General features: G+C 46.3%; 1 protein-coding gene across 3 annotated transcripts in view; it reads left to right on the forward strand.

The window, feature by feature from the left end:
• BCAT1 (branched chain amino acid transaminase 1) overlaps positions 1–16,261 on the forward strand; it is a 58,805-nt gene that overhangs the window by 30,197 nt on the left and 12,347 nt on the right. For all 3 annotated transcript variants that reach the window (XM_035128279.2, XM_060279168.1, XM_060279169.1), the window contains 4 exons: positions 7,006–7,116; positions 8,090–8,209; positions 10,422–10,585; positions 13,259–13,401. In XM_035128279.2, coding sequence (XP_034984170.1) covers positions 7,006–7,116; positions 8,090–8,209; positions 10,422–10,585; positions 13,259–13,401 — 538 coding nt within the window. The remainder of the gene's footprint in view (positions 1–7,005; positions 7,117–8,089; positions 8,210–10,421; positions 10,586–13,258; positions 13,402–16,261) is intronic.

Below are 16,261 nucleotides of genomic sequence, written 5' to 3' on the forward strand. Positions count from 1 at the left end.
CATGGCTAGTAGCCTCCATGAATTTGTCCTATCCCTTTTTAAAGCCGTCCAAGTTGGTGGGCGTCTCTGCACCTCGCGGGTGTAAACTCCATGCGCTTTAACTGTAGACTTCATGAAGACATACTTCATTCTGTCTTTCCTTCATTGGGTGGCCACAGGCTCTAGTATTATGCAAGAAGGATTGGGAGGGAGGGAGGGGGGTAAACCTTATCTCTATCCACTTTCTTCACAACATACTTTTATTGCACCTTTATCATGCCCCACTGATTCACTTTTTCCCCCTAACTAAAAATTAAGGAATGGGGGATGGGAGGCTAGAAATTGAAAGCAAAGGTCTGAAGGCAGTTTCTGTGTACAGTGGTACTTCGGTTTAAGTACACAATTGGTTCCGGAAGTCTGTACTTAACCTGAAGTGAACTTTCCTATTGAAAGTAATGGAAAGTGGATGAATCCATTCCAGACGGTCCACGGAGTACTTAAACTGAAGCGAACTTAACCCGAAGCGAACTTTCCCATTGAAAGTAATGGAAAGTGGATTAATCCGTTCCAGACGGTCCGTGGAGTACTTAACCTGAAGCGTACTTAACCTGAAGCGAACTTTCCCATTGAAAGTAATGGAAAGTGGATTAATCCGTTCCAGACGGGTCTGCAGAGTACTCAACCTGAAGCGTACTTAACCTGAAGTATGAGTGTAAGTGCTTCCGGATGTCCATACTTAACCTGAAGCGAACTTTCCCATTGAAAGTAATGGAAAGTGGATGAATCCGTTTCAGACGGTCCGCAGAGTACTCAACCTGAAGCGTACTTAACCGGAAGTATTAGTGTAATTGCTTCCGGATGTCCGTACTTAACCTGAAGCGAACTTTCCCATGGAATGTACGGTAATGGAAAGTGGATTAATCCGTTCCAGACGGGTCCGCGGAGTACTTAAACTGAAAGTACTCAAACCGAAGCGTACTTAAACCGAGGTATGACTGTATTAGAACCTTGCTTAGAACATGGGGATGGCATGCCCATGGATGCTGAGGTGGGACATACCCCCTCCCCACTTTTAGTCCACAGACTTAGGAGCGAATGCCTGAATAGGACCTGAGTGGGGGACTTCCCAGTAAACATGCATGCCCTGTGTAAAATCAAAGTAATAACTCCGAGCTTTTCTGGCCTGTTGCCTAGGCAACTATGCAAGTAGCTGTTTATAAGCTAGGATCGTAACAGGCTTTGGCCTAACATAACGCTTTAAAGACTAACACCTCCCCATCGGGGTCTTTTGAGAGATACACCAGGGTTACCTCCTTAATGGTATTTTTATTTTAAAAGCGTTTCTAGCCTAGTAAAAACAAAGTGAATAAACAGTACGAAAGAATATGAAAAACCTGGAGAATAGGATGGTCTTCACTGGGAACCTAAAAGCAAACAGTAGGGTTGGTCGCACATTACTGATGTATCTGTGTACACAAATAGTTGAGCTGTACACAAATACTATCATGTGTATTTGTAGCTGTGCATCCGGTGTACCTGTGAAAACAATAGCTGAGCTGTGCGAACAGGGTACACACAAATGCTACACTCGAGATGTGTAGGGGGCAGCTTGTCCCCAGGTCCAGTGTAACGTGAGGACTGCTCTACCGTAGGAGCAAGATGGGTGTTCCTAGAGAGATGATTCCACAACTGGGGTCAGTGCTGGCCCGAGACATATTGCTACCTGAGACATAGCACTAAATTGTACCACCTCCAAAAAAAACCCACCCACAAATAAATCAAGATACCAGTACATAATACCCGAGGCCTGCCAATAAGCAGAAGCAGAAATCCCACAGGAGACTCTGCCCTTCCCAGACAGTAGGAACATTATACAGTCGTACCTCGTTTTGCAGCTGGGATCCATTCCGGAGCCCCTGCCGCTAGCCGAAAAGGACGCAGGGCAAAGCGCCGAGTCTGCGCACGTGCACAGAGTGGTTTGCGCTTCTGCACATGCGTGAAGCGTGATATAGCGCTTCTGCGCCTGCGCGAGCGACAAACCAGGAAGTAACCCGTTCTGTTACTTCCGGGTTTGCCGCAGACTTTCACCAGAATGGACGCTAGACAAGGCGGACGTTTGCGGAGGTATCACTGTACAGTGGTACCTCGGTTTAAGAACAGTCCAGTTTGAGAACGTTTCGGTTTACGAACTCTGCAAAACCGGAAGTAGTGTCCCAGTGTGCGAACTTTACCTCGGTCTAAGAACAGAATCCAAAGGGTGGAAGGGCACTGGCGGCGGGAGGCCTCATTAGGGAAAGCGCACCTCAGTTTAAGAACGGTTTCGGTTTAAGAATGGACTTCCGGAACGGATTAAGTTTGTAAACCAAGGTACCACTGTATATTGAATAGCAAGTTGCTCCCTTTTAATGATACCCAAATCAGTTGCTTGGGGCTGCCCCTCACTCTGCCCAATAGCAGGGCTGGCCTGATTCAGGTTTCATAGCTAAGAAGGCATAGCTGCCAAGTCTCCCGTATTCCCCGGGAAACCCCCGTTTTTCCAGCCGAAAAAACGTTTTTTGTTTTGTTTCCCCCCGGTTTATTCTGGCACGGTGGCCATATTGGAACTGGGCGGAGCATTCTCAGAAGCGACTTTTGATGCTGCTTTGCCCAGTTCCAAAATGGCTGTAGCGCGACTCCTGGTGTGGCGGCCATTTTGGAACAGGGCAGAGCAGCATCAAAAGCCACTTCTGAGCATGCTCCGCCCAGTTCCAAAATGGCGGCAGCGCTACTTCCGGTCTGCTACTTCCGGTCCAGTCCCTTATTTCTCAGGCCGGAACTTGGCAGGTATGCTAAGAAGGTCACTTGCTTAGTTTACACAGGAGCAGGGTCTGCACAAACTGGTTTGTCTGATAACAAAACTACAGCTTTCCTTGGGGATTTCTTTTTGTAATCTCCCCCCAAAAAAAGATGGAATGGGTTGCTTGCAGGTAGGCAGGGTGCTTGCAGATTTCCAAAATGGAGGAAAAGAGAATCTGCACTTGCGGACCCTCTCAGGTATCAAGATCAGGGACGCCCTTCTGTAACCTGGCCTTTGACACCTCAGAGAGAGAGAGAGAGAGAGAGAGAGAGATTTTGAGGATGCATCTTATTATTTTGATGCTAACCCATTTTAACTTATATTGTATTTTTTAAATTGTTGTAACCCCTCCCTTTTAAGAAAAGATTTTGTTAAGAATTTTCACAATACAAGTTGTAATCCAGCCTGGGACTTTTGTGGTGGTGAAGAAATCTAATAATGATGATAATTTAGAAATAGTTACTCTGCTTGAAATAGATGCATAGAATTGTAGAGTCAGAAGATGCCCCGGGGGGTCATCTAGCCCAACCCCTGCAAGGCCTCCACCCATATGAACTGACCTGGGCCTTGTAATCATCACCTGAGGCCCTTCTTCACGTCCCTCCTCCAAATGAGAGGCCCAGAGGGTGGCAACATGAGAGCAGCTCCTCATTGGTGGAATGCTTTCCCCCGGGAGACTCACCTGATGCCTTCCTTGCTTATGTGCCAGACAAAAACATTTCTCCCAAGCCTTTGACTAATTAAACAATCTGTGCCCTTCTAAACATTTTTTTTTGGGGGGGTGTTTTTGTTCATTACTATGTTATGTATTGTTGTGTTTGTGTACTATAAACCACCCTGTAATCCCCAGATGAAGAAGGGCTGTATAAAAATGTTAATAATAATAATAATAATAATAATAATAATAATAATAATAATAATACAGGAATCCCTGGCAGGTGGTCATCCTACCTCTCCTTAAAATCTCCAATGAAGGTAGAGTCCACCACCTTCCAAGGGAGTCTGTTCCACTGTCGAACAGCTCTTACTGTCAGAAAGTTCTTCCTGATGTTTAGTGGGAATCTCCTTTCTTGTAACTTGAAACCATTGGTTTGGGTCCTACGCTCTGGAGCAGGCACCCCCAAACTTCGGCCCTCCAGATGTTTTGGACTACAATTCCCATCATCCCTGACCACTGGTCCTGTTAGCTAGGGATCATGGGAATTGTAGGCCAAAACATCTGGAGGGCCGCAGTTTGGGGGTGCCTGCTCTGCAGCAACAGGAAGAAAGCTTTCTCCATCTTCCATGTGACAGTCCTTCAGCTATATCTCCTCTCAGTCTCCTAGAGAAAAACAAAACCAAACCAGAAACACAGTACATTTTACCATAGTTGTGGAAAGCTGTGCTCAGCTGACTGTGTGGCTCCTCAATCAGCTGGCCAATAACTCTTATTGTAATTATTATTATTATTACTTGTTGATGGACAACCTCAAGGGCCCATGCTGGTGTTCCATCTTATAGTTCTTTGCCTTAAACTGGAGGTGGACCAGGCAGCCCTTCAATAGAAGGTGCCTTCAAATGGAAGTCCTAGCCCCTGGAGCAGGAGAAAAGGAGTTTGCTCCATCCCCCCCCCCATGTGACAGCCCTTTAGATCTCTGAAGATGGTTATCATATCTCCTCTCAGTCTCCTCTTTTCCAGGCTAAACATACCCCACTCAACTGTTCCTCAAAAAGCTTGGTTTCCAAAGCCTTAATCATCTCGGTTGCCCTCATCTGCACACATTGCAGCTTGTCAGCATCCTTCTTAAATTGTGGTGGCCGGAACCGGACACAGTACTACAGGTGTGTTCTGACCAAGGCAGAACAGAGTGGTTCTATTACTTCCCTTGACCTGGGCAATATACTTCCGTTGATGCAGCTTAGAATAGCATTAGCTGGGGTTTTCCGCTACCGCATCGCACTGTGGACTCATGTTGAGCATGTGGTCCACTAAGACCCCTAGATCCTTTTCACATGTACAACTCGTAATCTAGGGAAAGGTTCAAGCTGTTCCTCTCTGATTTGTCTGTGGGACTTCTATGACCTGGCCAGGACACTACACCAGCTCCCATGCCCAGCTCTGATTTTGTTGCGGTGGAAAAAAAACCCTCTCAGCTGTTTCCAGTTTAGTCATTCTGCCCGGAACTCCCCACTGGTTTTCCCCCTTAGCTACTGAAAAGGCTGACTTTGGCGCTGCAGGATTTTCGAGATGTTTGCCGCCCTTCCAGGATCAGACAAAAAAAGGCATTGGCAAGGCCTTTTTGTCCTTGTGCAATGATTTCATTCTTGGTTTGCCTCCAAACTCTGCGAAATATTTTAGCAAAAGCTACTACTACTAAGAATAATAATGGGCAGTCTGGGGCATCTTCCATAACAGTGCATCTAGGGTAAAAAATAAAATAAAATAGCTGTTCTGCTCTATGGGTCTGTGTGAGAATCTAGGCAGGCAGTGTTTCAGACCAGGGACACCAAAGCAGTCCTACCATGTTTCTCCGAAAATAAGACACCGTCTTATATTTATTTTTCCTCCAAAAAACACACTATGGCTTATTTTCAGGGGATGTCTTATTTTTTCCTCCTCCTCCTCCTGCCGCGGCCGGCATTGCTGCTGTGCCAATCACTATGTCTTATTTTGGGGGTATGGCTTATATTCCTTGAATGCTTAAAAATCCTGCTACGTCTTATTCATAGCTGCCAAGTTTTCCCTTTTCTTGCGAGGAAGCCTATTCAGCATAAGGGAAAATCCCTTAAAAAAAAGGGATAACTTGGCAGCTATGGTCTTATTTTATGGCTACATCTTATTTTCGGAGAAACAGGGTAGTACAGACTGCTCTCCACTTGAAAGTTTAGCTTATCTCCCTGTAGATTGCGAGGATAGATATGAAACTCTGGAGGTTTTAAAAAAGGGCGAAGATACGTTGGCGTTTTGAAGCTGAGATATGAAAAGGATTACGAGAATTTGCTACTCCAATAAGCAAAAGCTGCACTTCTAAACATATAATACATTAGGCGTTAAGTCCCTGTAACACAGTGGGGACTTACTTCTCAGTAAACGCACCTAGGATCGCTCTGAAAACCTGCCATTCGCTGCTAAAAATGAGTCTATATTTGCTGTTTTATTCCCATATCACAAACATACCAGAACCAAACTAGAATTATTATTATTATTATTATTATTATTATTATTATTATTAAAATTTGAATGCCACCCTATACCCGCAGGCCTCAGGGCGGTTCACAGGATAAAACCACAATATTTAGTTCGGTCATAACATAAATGTGTGTACAAACAGCAGCCCCTCTCCTGCCCTCGCATTCTCCCATTTTCTTTCCTGGCTTACTTTTCCCATGGCAAAACTGCTTGCACTATCCATAGTTTGAAATCCCGATTTAATTTTGAGGTGGCATGAGGCAGGGAAACCTTTTCAACAGCGGGGTGGGGGCACACATTCCCTTGAGGGTGACACTCCAGAGAGGTTGCAGGAGCAAACGTAGGGGTGGACAAAGGCAAAACTGAGGGGAGCAGTGGATGTGAATTTTACCTTGGACTACATTCCAGCTTCTCAAAAAAGCAGAGGTTCTTACACATTCCCTCCTCTCTCCTTCCAGCAAGGCAGGAGGTACTGTCACAATTCAGCTAGGCAAATTCCAGCAAGGCAAAAGCACTTGAGGAGGGTGCAGGACAAGGCTTTTTTTTAAAAAAAGAGAAAACTTAGCAGCCCCGCTGTTTAAAAATCGGCAGGCACTGATTGAAAATTGGCAGGTTAACCATGTGACTGCCGTAACTGATCAACCAGTTGAAGCTCACAGCCCTAGAGGGAACAGAATACCAATCAGGGTGCCAGTACTGGAAAGTCTGCCCCCCCCCAAAGTTGGGTACATTTTTGCAGCCCTTTAATAATGCGTTAGATAATTCTTTTCTAATGTGAGAGGTGGGTATAAGAGGCAGCAAACCTCATGTGTGGAATGATGCAGAAGTTGCTCAGTTATTATTTAATGTTAACATTCTGAACGTGTAAAGCTATCAATAATCTCATTTTGAATGTACATGCGTTTATTATTACAGTATTTTATTTTACCTGTGTGTGTGCATGTTCGTGTGTGTGCGATAGTCACCTCTGACTGCCGTTTCCGCTCAACTTCTCCGATTCCTCCCTTCTTGGTTCCTTTAGCTCTTCGAAGGCATGAAGGCGTACCGAGGGGTGGATGGCAAAATCCGCTTGTTCCGTCCGGGACTCAACATGGACAGGATGCTACGGTCAGCTCTGCGGGCGACTTTGCCAGTGTGTAATACAAGCGTTTACTTTTCTTCCCCCTGTTCTTTCCCCCGCTGTGACTTCGGACAGTGTTTTCATGCCGATGGGTAAACCCTTTCCAAGATCAAAAGCAGCGTTTCTGCCAAGGAGATTCCTCAGAGATGGAAGATCCTGTGTTACACGGAGCTGTTTATCCGTATTCACAAAATGTCGAACGAGCTCCTACGTGACCATTATAATACCATATAATTGTAGAGCTGGAAGGGACTATGAGAATCATCTAGTCGAGGGGTGCCCAAACTTTTTTCAAAGAGGGCCAGATTTGATGAAGTGAACATATGTGAAGGCCGACCCAAGTTGTTGAGGGTTTTTTTTAGGATTTGATCCCAAGAAATAAACTGCCACAGGGACCGGATTAGACCAGCCGGGGGGCCGGATTTAGGCCCCCAAAACGGACTTTGGACATGCCTGATCTAGTCCAACCCCATTCAATTCAGGAATCTTTTGCCCAGTGCGGGGCTCAAACCCACAAACCTGAGATTAAGAGTCTGGGGCTCTAAAATGGCAACACTTCAGGACCACTTGTCCTGTTAGCTAGGGATGATAGGAGTTGTAGTCCCAAAACAGCTGGAGTTTGGGGATGCCTGCTTTAATACATCTCTTGGTTGGGAAGGGGGAAATCCGTGAAAAAGGAGAAATATGAGAATCAAAGAACCTTCCCCATACCCCCGCCTCCCAAAAAACCCTGCAGGCATTTAAAATGTCCAGCCTAAACTCGTGCTTTAGAAATGTGTTGCACAATTGCTATGAAATCAATTAAACTGTTTTGTTTGTTGGGTGTTTAGAATCATATGACTTCCCCTGGCATCTCATTCACTAACGGCAGTTGGAACGTCACGGCCTCTGGCTTAATAGGCTAATTAAACATTACCACTGAAGTGTGCTCACAACCAAGTTAAGGTTACTCTTAAGTGTTGCCGCCTTCTGCTTTTGCTTTCAGGGATTTGACAAAGAAGAGCTTTTGGAGTGCATCCGGAAACTCGTGGAAGTCGAAAAGGAGTGGGTGCCGTACTCGACCTCCGCTAGCTTGTATATTCGCCCTACTTTAATAGGGACAGAGGTATGGGGAAAAGCTAACCTTGTTCTTTGTTTTTCTTCATTTTTGCACTGGGCAGGATGCTAACTGAGGCCTGATCTGAGCATGGCAGGGTATACATAATAAATTATTGTTATTATATTATTATAATCTAGAGGCGGCAGAATGAGTTGTACCACATTAAAACTGCAGGGTTGGGGAGTGGTTTTCAGAATTTCCCCTCTTGTGAAAATAACTCTGTGCGGGGGTTTTTTTTAAAAAGGGGGGGAGCACATCAAAGAGAAATATTCAATCCAGCCTATTTTTTGCTGTGTCATTAAAAAAAAAGGAAAACCCTGCAAAGATTCATTTATTCCTACCCCCTCCTGCATTCTGAGACAGTGTATTTCGTCACCTCCAGAATTCTGCCTCCTCGTTGCTGTTGCATTTGTAGCCCAGTCCTCACTTGATGCACCTAGGTGTTGTGTGTTCGAACGGAAGTTAACAGCTCCAAGCTCACATGCACAGATCCTTTGTATGGCCTAAAGAGCATCCGACATGCGCTGGTGTTTTCTTTTGTCCCGGGAAGGCGTAATGTCTGCACTTTCCTTGAGCACAGAGGATTTCTGTGCAAGAGCAGGGTTCTGCTTTTAACCTTGCAACTTTCAGTTGCCGGCAGAGAAATCCTAACTATGTGAATGAAGACGTCCTACTTCATGCAAAAGCGCTTTCATGGATCTCTCCAAAAGGAAGAGGCGCTAGTAAAACCCCTAGCCACTCTGGGCGGCTCCCAACAGAACACTAAAAACAGAATGAAGCGTACATACTCTTCATAGCTGCCAAGTTATCCCTTTTTTACAGGGATTTTCCCTTATGCTGAATAGGCTTCCTCGCGAGAAAAGCGAAAACTTGGCAGCTATGCATACTCTTTCCTGTAGCCGAAATGGCACTCTTGTAGGAAAATCATTGTGTGCGGCTCAGAGGAGGAGAGACCAAGTGTGATGTTCTCTTTTGTAAAGTTGCAGCCTTAACCATAGTGCCACCTAGTGGAAGTGTTTTCTCATTTCATTGCATAGCTTCAACTTGTCCATTCTTTTTCATTTGAACATGCATATTCTCCAGAAGGAGCCACAGGTTCCCTTCTGTTTGGTTGTGCATGCTCAGGTGTGGCATCGGAGAATATATGCCCCCTTGTGTTGCAAAGGAAGTGCTCTTTTATTTGTTTGTTTGTTTGTTTGTTTATATTACTACATTCGTATATCGCCTTGCATCTGCAGATCTCGGGGTGGTTTGCAACATACAATTTCACTATAAAAAATGCAAAATGCTTAATAAAAATAAGAACAAAAGCAAACCAATAAATCCCCTCCTTCCACGATCAATATGATTTTATATCAGTATGGAAGGTGAGCCGATTTTATATCAATATATGGAACATGTAACAGTAGTATGTAAACCAGAGGCAATTATAAACTGGTGCTCCCCCTTCCCCAAGCCTGACCTGCTTCTTCCTCCTTTAATAGTGGCTTCCTCTTCAGTGACAAAGAGCTAAGTTTAGATTGTCATTTGCTCATTGCTGCAGATCAAACTGCTATTGGAAATGGATGGCTTTGGAAGTCGGCTGCAAGGAACCTTCACCGTCCAGAACCTTAAGCTAAGGGAGCCATGCCTGCCATCCAGGACCCCTGAGATTATTCAATCTGGGATTGTTTCGGTCTCATCCTACTTTGTTTTTGGCCCCGTCGAGTCTTTTCATTCCTATCAGGCTCTCTAGAATCATAGAGTTGGAAGGGACCCCAAGTGCCATCTAGTCCAACCCCCTGCAATGCAGGAATATTTTGCCCTACGTGGGGCTCAAACCCCCTACCCTGAAATTGAGAGTCTCATGCTCTGCCAACGGAGCTATCTCAGAACCTTTTGTTTTTTTTAAAAAAAATTATGGCATGAACTAGAAATGAACCCACTTTTGAACCAAGTTGGCACCAAAGAACCAAATTTTGCACGGGGGTCATTTTAAAAAGGGAGTTGGAGACATTCATGAAAGTAAAGGGTATCAGTGGCTGCTATAGTCGTGACGGTTGTACAGTATTACCTCCAGTATTTGCCTCTGAAAAACGGTTTCAGGAATCCCATGCAGGAGAATCCTGTTGCTCTTTGCTGGCGGGTTTCCCATAATCCTCTGTTTCACTGCTGAGAAGAGACAAGGCTTCTGGTCTGATCTTCTGCTCTTAACGTTGCCTTTCTTTCCACTATTCAGCCATCCCTTGGAGTCAAGAAGCCGTCGAAAGCCCTCCTCTATGTCATACTGAGTCCTGTAGGCCCGTACTTTTCGAGCGGCAGCTTCAACCCCATAGCCTTATGGGCAGATCCAAAATATGTCCGAGCCTGGAAAGGAGGAACCGGGGACTGCAAGCTGGGAGGGTAAGATCATCCTGATGTAGTAACACTCATGTGACGTTAATGCTTAGCATTCCTGACTTCTTCCTTGTAGGGATGAGAGCATTGGATTCTCATTTTCAAAATGGCGGGTGGATCATTTGGGTTCATGCCATTGGTCCACCTAGCCCTGCATTGTCCATTCTGGCTGGTTGCAGCTCTCTGCATTTCTTGGGCAGGGATATTTCCCAGCTGTCGTCACCAGACAGTTGGAGGAGATGTTAGCGTTGGGACTAGGAGGACATTGCTAGTCTAGGAGGACATTGCTAGACTAGGAGGACATTGCGAACTAGGCTGGAAATCACGTGATGAGCATGCTGTTTATCTGAGAGTGCATCAAACACATGTCCCAGAATCCTCTGGGACACAGTATACTGCCGTTGGCCAAAACCAGTTTTTGATCTCCAAGCTGCATGCATTTTCCAAGGAATAGATTATTGTTCCATCCATCTAGCTCTGAAGTGTCTGATGGGCAGTGGCTAGCTCTGATGGGCAGTGGCTCTCCTAGGGCTTGGGAAGAGCTCCTCCGCATCAGTTGCTATCTGATCCCCTAGAGATAAGCGAGCACCTTTTGCATGCAAAACATGGGTTATACCGGTGAACTATGGCTTCTTCTTCCATAGTCATTGTGTCTTGCAGGCTTCCCTAACTGCTCTGAAAACATTGCATTTGACAGCAGTTCACAGGCTTCTCCCTACTTATGAGACAAGTCACACCTTGGCTTATGTATTAATCTTCCACACACCCCCACAACAAAGATCCCACTAGTATCCCCTATATTGGCCATTTCTTTTGGCAGATAAAAGATTTCCTAACTATAAACAAAAGGACCACAACATCGTCTTTCATTGTAAGAATTACTGGGAAGTGAAGTGTTTTGCACACGCTAAATGAAAACATAAGTGCATTTTTATTATTAATTTCACAATGAGCTCATTAGTGTGGCTCCCCCAACACCTGTTCTAGCCAGCCTGAACCTATGAGTCAAAGTTGGGTGGGGATTCAGGACAGAGTCTCCAAATCTGTGTCATGTCACAATGGGACTGGTTTGTTCAGGGTCTGTTTGTGTGCCGGGCCATAATTGGGAACTCTGTCCTTGTCAGGTAGGACCTAGGCTCAAAGCGGGCCGCCTATTTTCTCAGTTAACATTTAATCACAAGCTGATCTTGCAGCTGGTTCTGGCAGGCGTCCTTTGTGTGGCCCGTCCCAGGGTACGGGGACTCTGAGAAGCAGCCATGTAATGGCTTGGCGGCATTGTTCCCCGGAAGCTGGCGACATCCCTGGAACGACACACTTTGCTTTCATCGGAATGGGCAAGCTGCTGCCAAGTTGAGGGGACAAGCCTGGCTGCAAATGCTCTCTCTCTCTCTCTCTTCCTTGGCTCAGGGCAAAGGCATCTGTGGCCGTCTAGCAAAATGCAGGCATTTCGGGAATGCGTTTTATAGCTTCAGAGGCACGGCTGGCAGTATGCCTGACAGCGGCCTGTTGCTCCAGCCAGAAGAACTGGGCTATAGGATGGCACAGCTGTTGATTTAGCCAGCACAGCTTGCTTGTTAGAGCACACAGGAAGTTTTTGTCCTGGGAAAGGTGGCTTGGCCATTCCTGAAATTCGCGACGGTGAATCTGATACGAGGAAGTGATTCATGCAAGTCCTAGATTCCATTTTCTTAAGTTTGGGTGGGAGAAGAGGGACAATAGCAGAGCATATCATTGCATGCAAGAGGTCCCAGGTTCCTCTCCAGTTACAAGGTTGTCAATATCTGGGCTGAGTATGGGAAGACGGATTTAATCTTAAACTACTCTGGAACACGAGTGGCGCTGTGGGTTAATCCACAGAGCCTAGGGCTTGCCAATCAGAAGGTCAGCAGTTCGATTCCCTGCGACGGAGTGAGCCCCCGTTGCTCGGTCCCAGCTCCTAGCAGTTCGAAAGCATGTCAAAGTGCAAGCAGATAAATAGGTACCACTCCGGCGGGAAGGTAAACTGCGCTGCTCTGGTTCGCCAGAAGCGGCTTAGTCATGCTGGCCACATGACCCGGAAGCTGTCTGCGGACAAACGCTGGCTCCCACAGCCTATAGAGCGAGGTGAGCGTGAAACCCCAGAGTCATCCGTGACTGGACCTAATGGTCAGGGGTCCCTTTACCCTTTACCTTTTTACTCTGGGACCAAGGACCTCAACCTAGTCATTGTTTCAGCACTGGCAAAGACATGTTTATTTTGTTGGGATTTGGGGCAGCAGCAATGATAGTACAGTAAGCACATTTAACTTGTGCACATTCAGCTTTATGAACATGGCCAAAAAAAAATGTTTAAAATTTAAAAGGGGATGGGGTCCTGGGTAAAATGACTTGAGCAGTCACACCTGTCGTTGAACCCAGTGGCTTTTGAGTATACGTTATTTTGGCTGCTATTCCCGGACCGTAACCCCCTCGTAAATTGTAGGATTACCGTATATTAAATTGTCAAACCAGTTTTTGTAATTCTGTATTTCTTTACTTGCAAATCACTTCGGAACTTTTTAGTGGGAAGCGATATGCAACTTTAACAAACCTAATCTTAACTGCTGAGGCATGAAGGCCTCTCCTTTTCTCTTATAATGGCACTGGTGCCCACCTCAGACCCTGACCCTATCCTGCCCGTTTCCCTCTTGTTTCCAAAAGGAACTACGGCTCCTCTATCTATGCCCAGCGGGAAGCCATGGAATTAGGCTGCCAGCAGGTTCTCTGGCTGTACGGAGACGACCATCAGATTACGGAAGTCGGGACCATGAATCTCTTCCTGTACTGGCGAAATGAAGATGGAGGTACAGTGGCCAGCCATGTTTAACCAACACCATATGTTTTCCCTCAGCCCTGACAGGCATAGTTGTGGCAAATAAAATGGCCGCCTGGTGCTTGAGCCTCAAGTGCCGTGTCATCTGCCTGTTTGGTCCATGAAGTTTCCTCTAAAGCAGAGCAGTTTCACGAATGTTTTAGGAGGGCAGCAGTTTTAGTATAGGTCAGCCTTCCCTATCCTGTTGGCCTCCTGACACTTTGAACTATTAGTGCTCACCAGCCGCAGCAAGCACAATAAGTTAAAAATTCTGAATTCTCTCCTGTGCCACTTTTCTTTGTATAGGTTTCCGGGGGCTTCCGTGCAGAGTTGTTTGTACTGGCAAAAGTGGAACCAAACGCCTTTGGCTCCCCAAAGCACATGTGGGGTGTGAAGGGCTGCTGCCCACATTTTAGCAGCAACAAGCAAACGAAGCCATATGGGGAAGGGCTTGGCTGCAGATCACAGGGAAACTGAGTGCTATTTGGCTCACCAGCCAACGCACCAAAGGAAGCAGATGTTGCTCCAGTCAGAGCTAGGCTGGTGGGCATAGTTTGCTCAGTCAGTGAGAATTTGCCTATCATAGGGGGTTTTAAACGGTTCACGGGCTCCCCGCTTTCTGGCAGCTGGCCTGGCGAGGCATCGAAATAGCACAAGCCCCTTGAAAGCTCGTTTGCAGCTTTGGCTGCATGGCAAAGCAGGGGATCTCGGTGTGGGCATCAAGCAACGGAGGCAAGATAACCAGGCCCTCTTTTTCTCAAGAGAGAGGATGCACCACAGATTGGAAACCTATAGTCTTTGAGGTATTCTTGGACTACAACTCCCAACGTTCATGACCATTGGCCATGCTGGCTGGGGCTGATGGGAGCTGGGAGTCCAGCATCACCTGGAAGGCCACAGTTTCCTACCCCTGGAGTACACTAAGGCCCGGTTTGGACATAGCACTAAACCATAGCACGGTGAGGAATTACTTTCCGTGTGCCTAAGTTCCATTAATTGCAGCGCCTGACCTTAACTATGGTTTGTGCTTCTTCAAACAACCCATAGTTGATATTTGGTTTGAGGCTCGGGCAGCACTTAAAAGCGGTTAATGGAAATCGGAAGCGAAAGCAGCCACACCAGAGGAGGAGAGGGGAAGGAAGCAGCAAATGAGCTTGAGACTCCCTGTGTGTGTTCCGCAGGCGGCGGCTGCATCTGTTGTAGAAATGTTATTATGAGATTTTAAGTACTTTCTGCAAGGTGTTTCCATTTCCATCGCACACCCTTTCTAGATCACTTTCACAGCGCATAGGCAACAGTTTGGGAACTGAAGGACCAGGACCCAATGGGGCTTTCCAGACCTCTCTGCCTGGCTATTGGAATTCTTCCTAGGCCACACCCCTTCCCTGGCCACACTCATTTCCCCAGGACACACCCCTCCATATCTCTGCTCCATTCCATCCTCAACTGGAGTATGTCCTGAGGGTTAAGGTCAGGATTTAGGGTGATAATTTAACCTGGATTTTGACGTGTGATGTCTGTCTTTTCAGGACCCACCCTATTCATTTGATTGTAGTGTGTTTTTAACCATTTTTATTCTCAATTTCCGTGCGCTGCTCTGGTTCGCCAGAAGCAGCTTTGTCATGCTGGCCACATAATCCGGAAGCTGTCTGCGGACAAACGACGGCTCCCTCAGCCTATAGAGCGAGATGAGCGCCGCAACCCCAAAGTCGTCCGTGACTGGACCTAACGGTCAGGGGTACCTTTACCTTTATTCTCAATTTTAAATTGCTGTAACCTTCCCTGGGACTTGCTGGTGATGGACAAGTAAAAAAAAATCTTAAGATTGCTTGTTTGGATAGAGTATGGAGAGATGCATGTGCATTTAAAAAAATTGTTTTCAAGCCCGAGGATAGCAATGGCAGTAAACAGAAGGAAGATATCAAAAGTGTGGAAAAGAAATACAAAATATAATTTATAACCACAAAGCTATTGTGGAGGTGATTCAAATGATATACAGTAGTACCTTGGTACTCAAACGGCTTGGCTCTTGAACAAATCGGCTCCCGAATGCCGCAAACCCGGAAGTGAGTGTTCTGGTTTGCAAACATTTTTCAGAAGCCGAACGTCCATGGCTTCCGCCTGAGTGCAGGAAGGTCCTGCAGTCAATCAGAAGCTGCCCCTTGGTTTTCGAACGGCTTCGGGAGTCGAGCGGATTCCCGGAATGAATTAAGTTTGAGAATCAAGGTGATATCTCTCACATATATATCACAGCATTTTGTCACTCCCCTTGGAGGTGGCACCCAGGGGAGACTGCACCCACCTTGTGACACCTCTGGGAGAGAGGCCTCTTGTGCTCACACTCCATTGCCTGATCCAGCAGGCTTTTATTATGTTGTTATGCAGAAACCTGCCTTTTGCACAGGTGTAGCAAGACTCTTCAGAGTCCCATGGACTGCAAAAAGTTCAAACCTAACCTAAACCTAATTCTTAAGGAAATCAGCCCTGCGGGCTCACTGGAAGGACAGATCCTGAAGTTGAGGCTCCAATACTTTGGCCACCTCATGAGAAGAGAAGACTCCCTGGAAAAGACCCTGATGCTGGGAAAGATGGAGGGCACAAGGAGAAGGGAATGACAGAGGACGAGATGGTTGGACAGTGTTCTCGAAGCTACGAACATGAGTTTGACCAAACTGCGGGAGGCAGTGGAAGACAGGAGTGCCTGGCGTGCTCTGGTCCATGGGGTCATGAAGAGTCGGACACGACAAAATGACTAAACAACAACAGAAGCAAGAGTCACATCCATTGCTCTGCCCATTTATACACCTGGCCCCACCTGCTGGCTTGCGCCCCCCTCCCCCAAGTTGTTCATA

This window comes from Zootoca vivipara, chromosome 10 (assembly GCF_963506605.1).
Source record: "Zootoca vivipara chromosome 10, rZooViv1.1, whole genome shotgun sequence".
In the NCBI taxonomy this organism is placed as follows: Eukaryota; Metazoa; Chordata; class Lepidosauria; order Squamata; family Lacertidae; genus Zootoca; species Zootoca vivipara.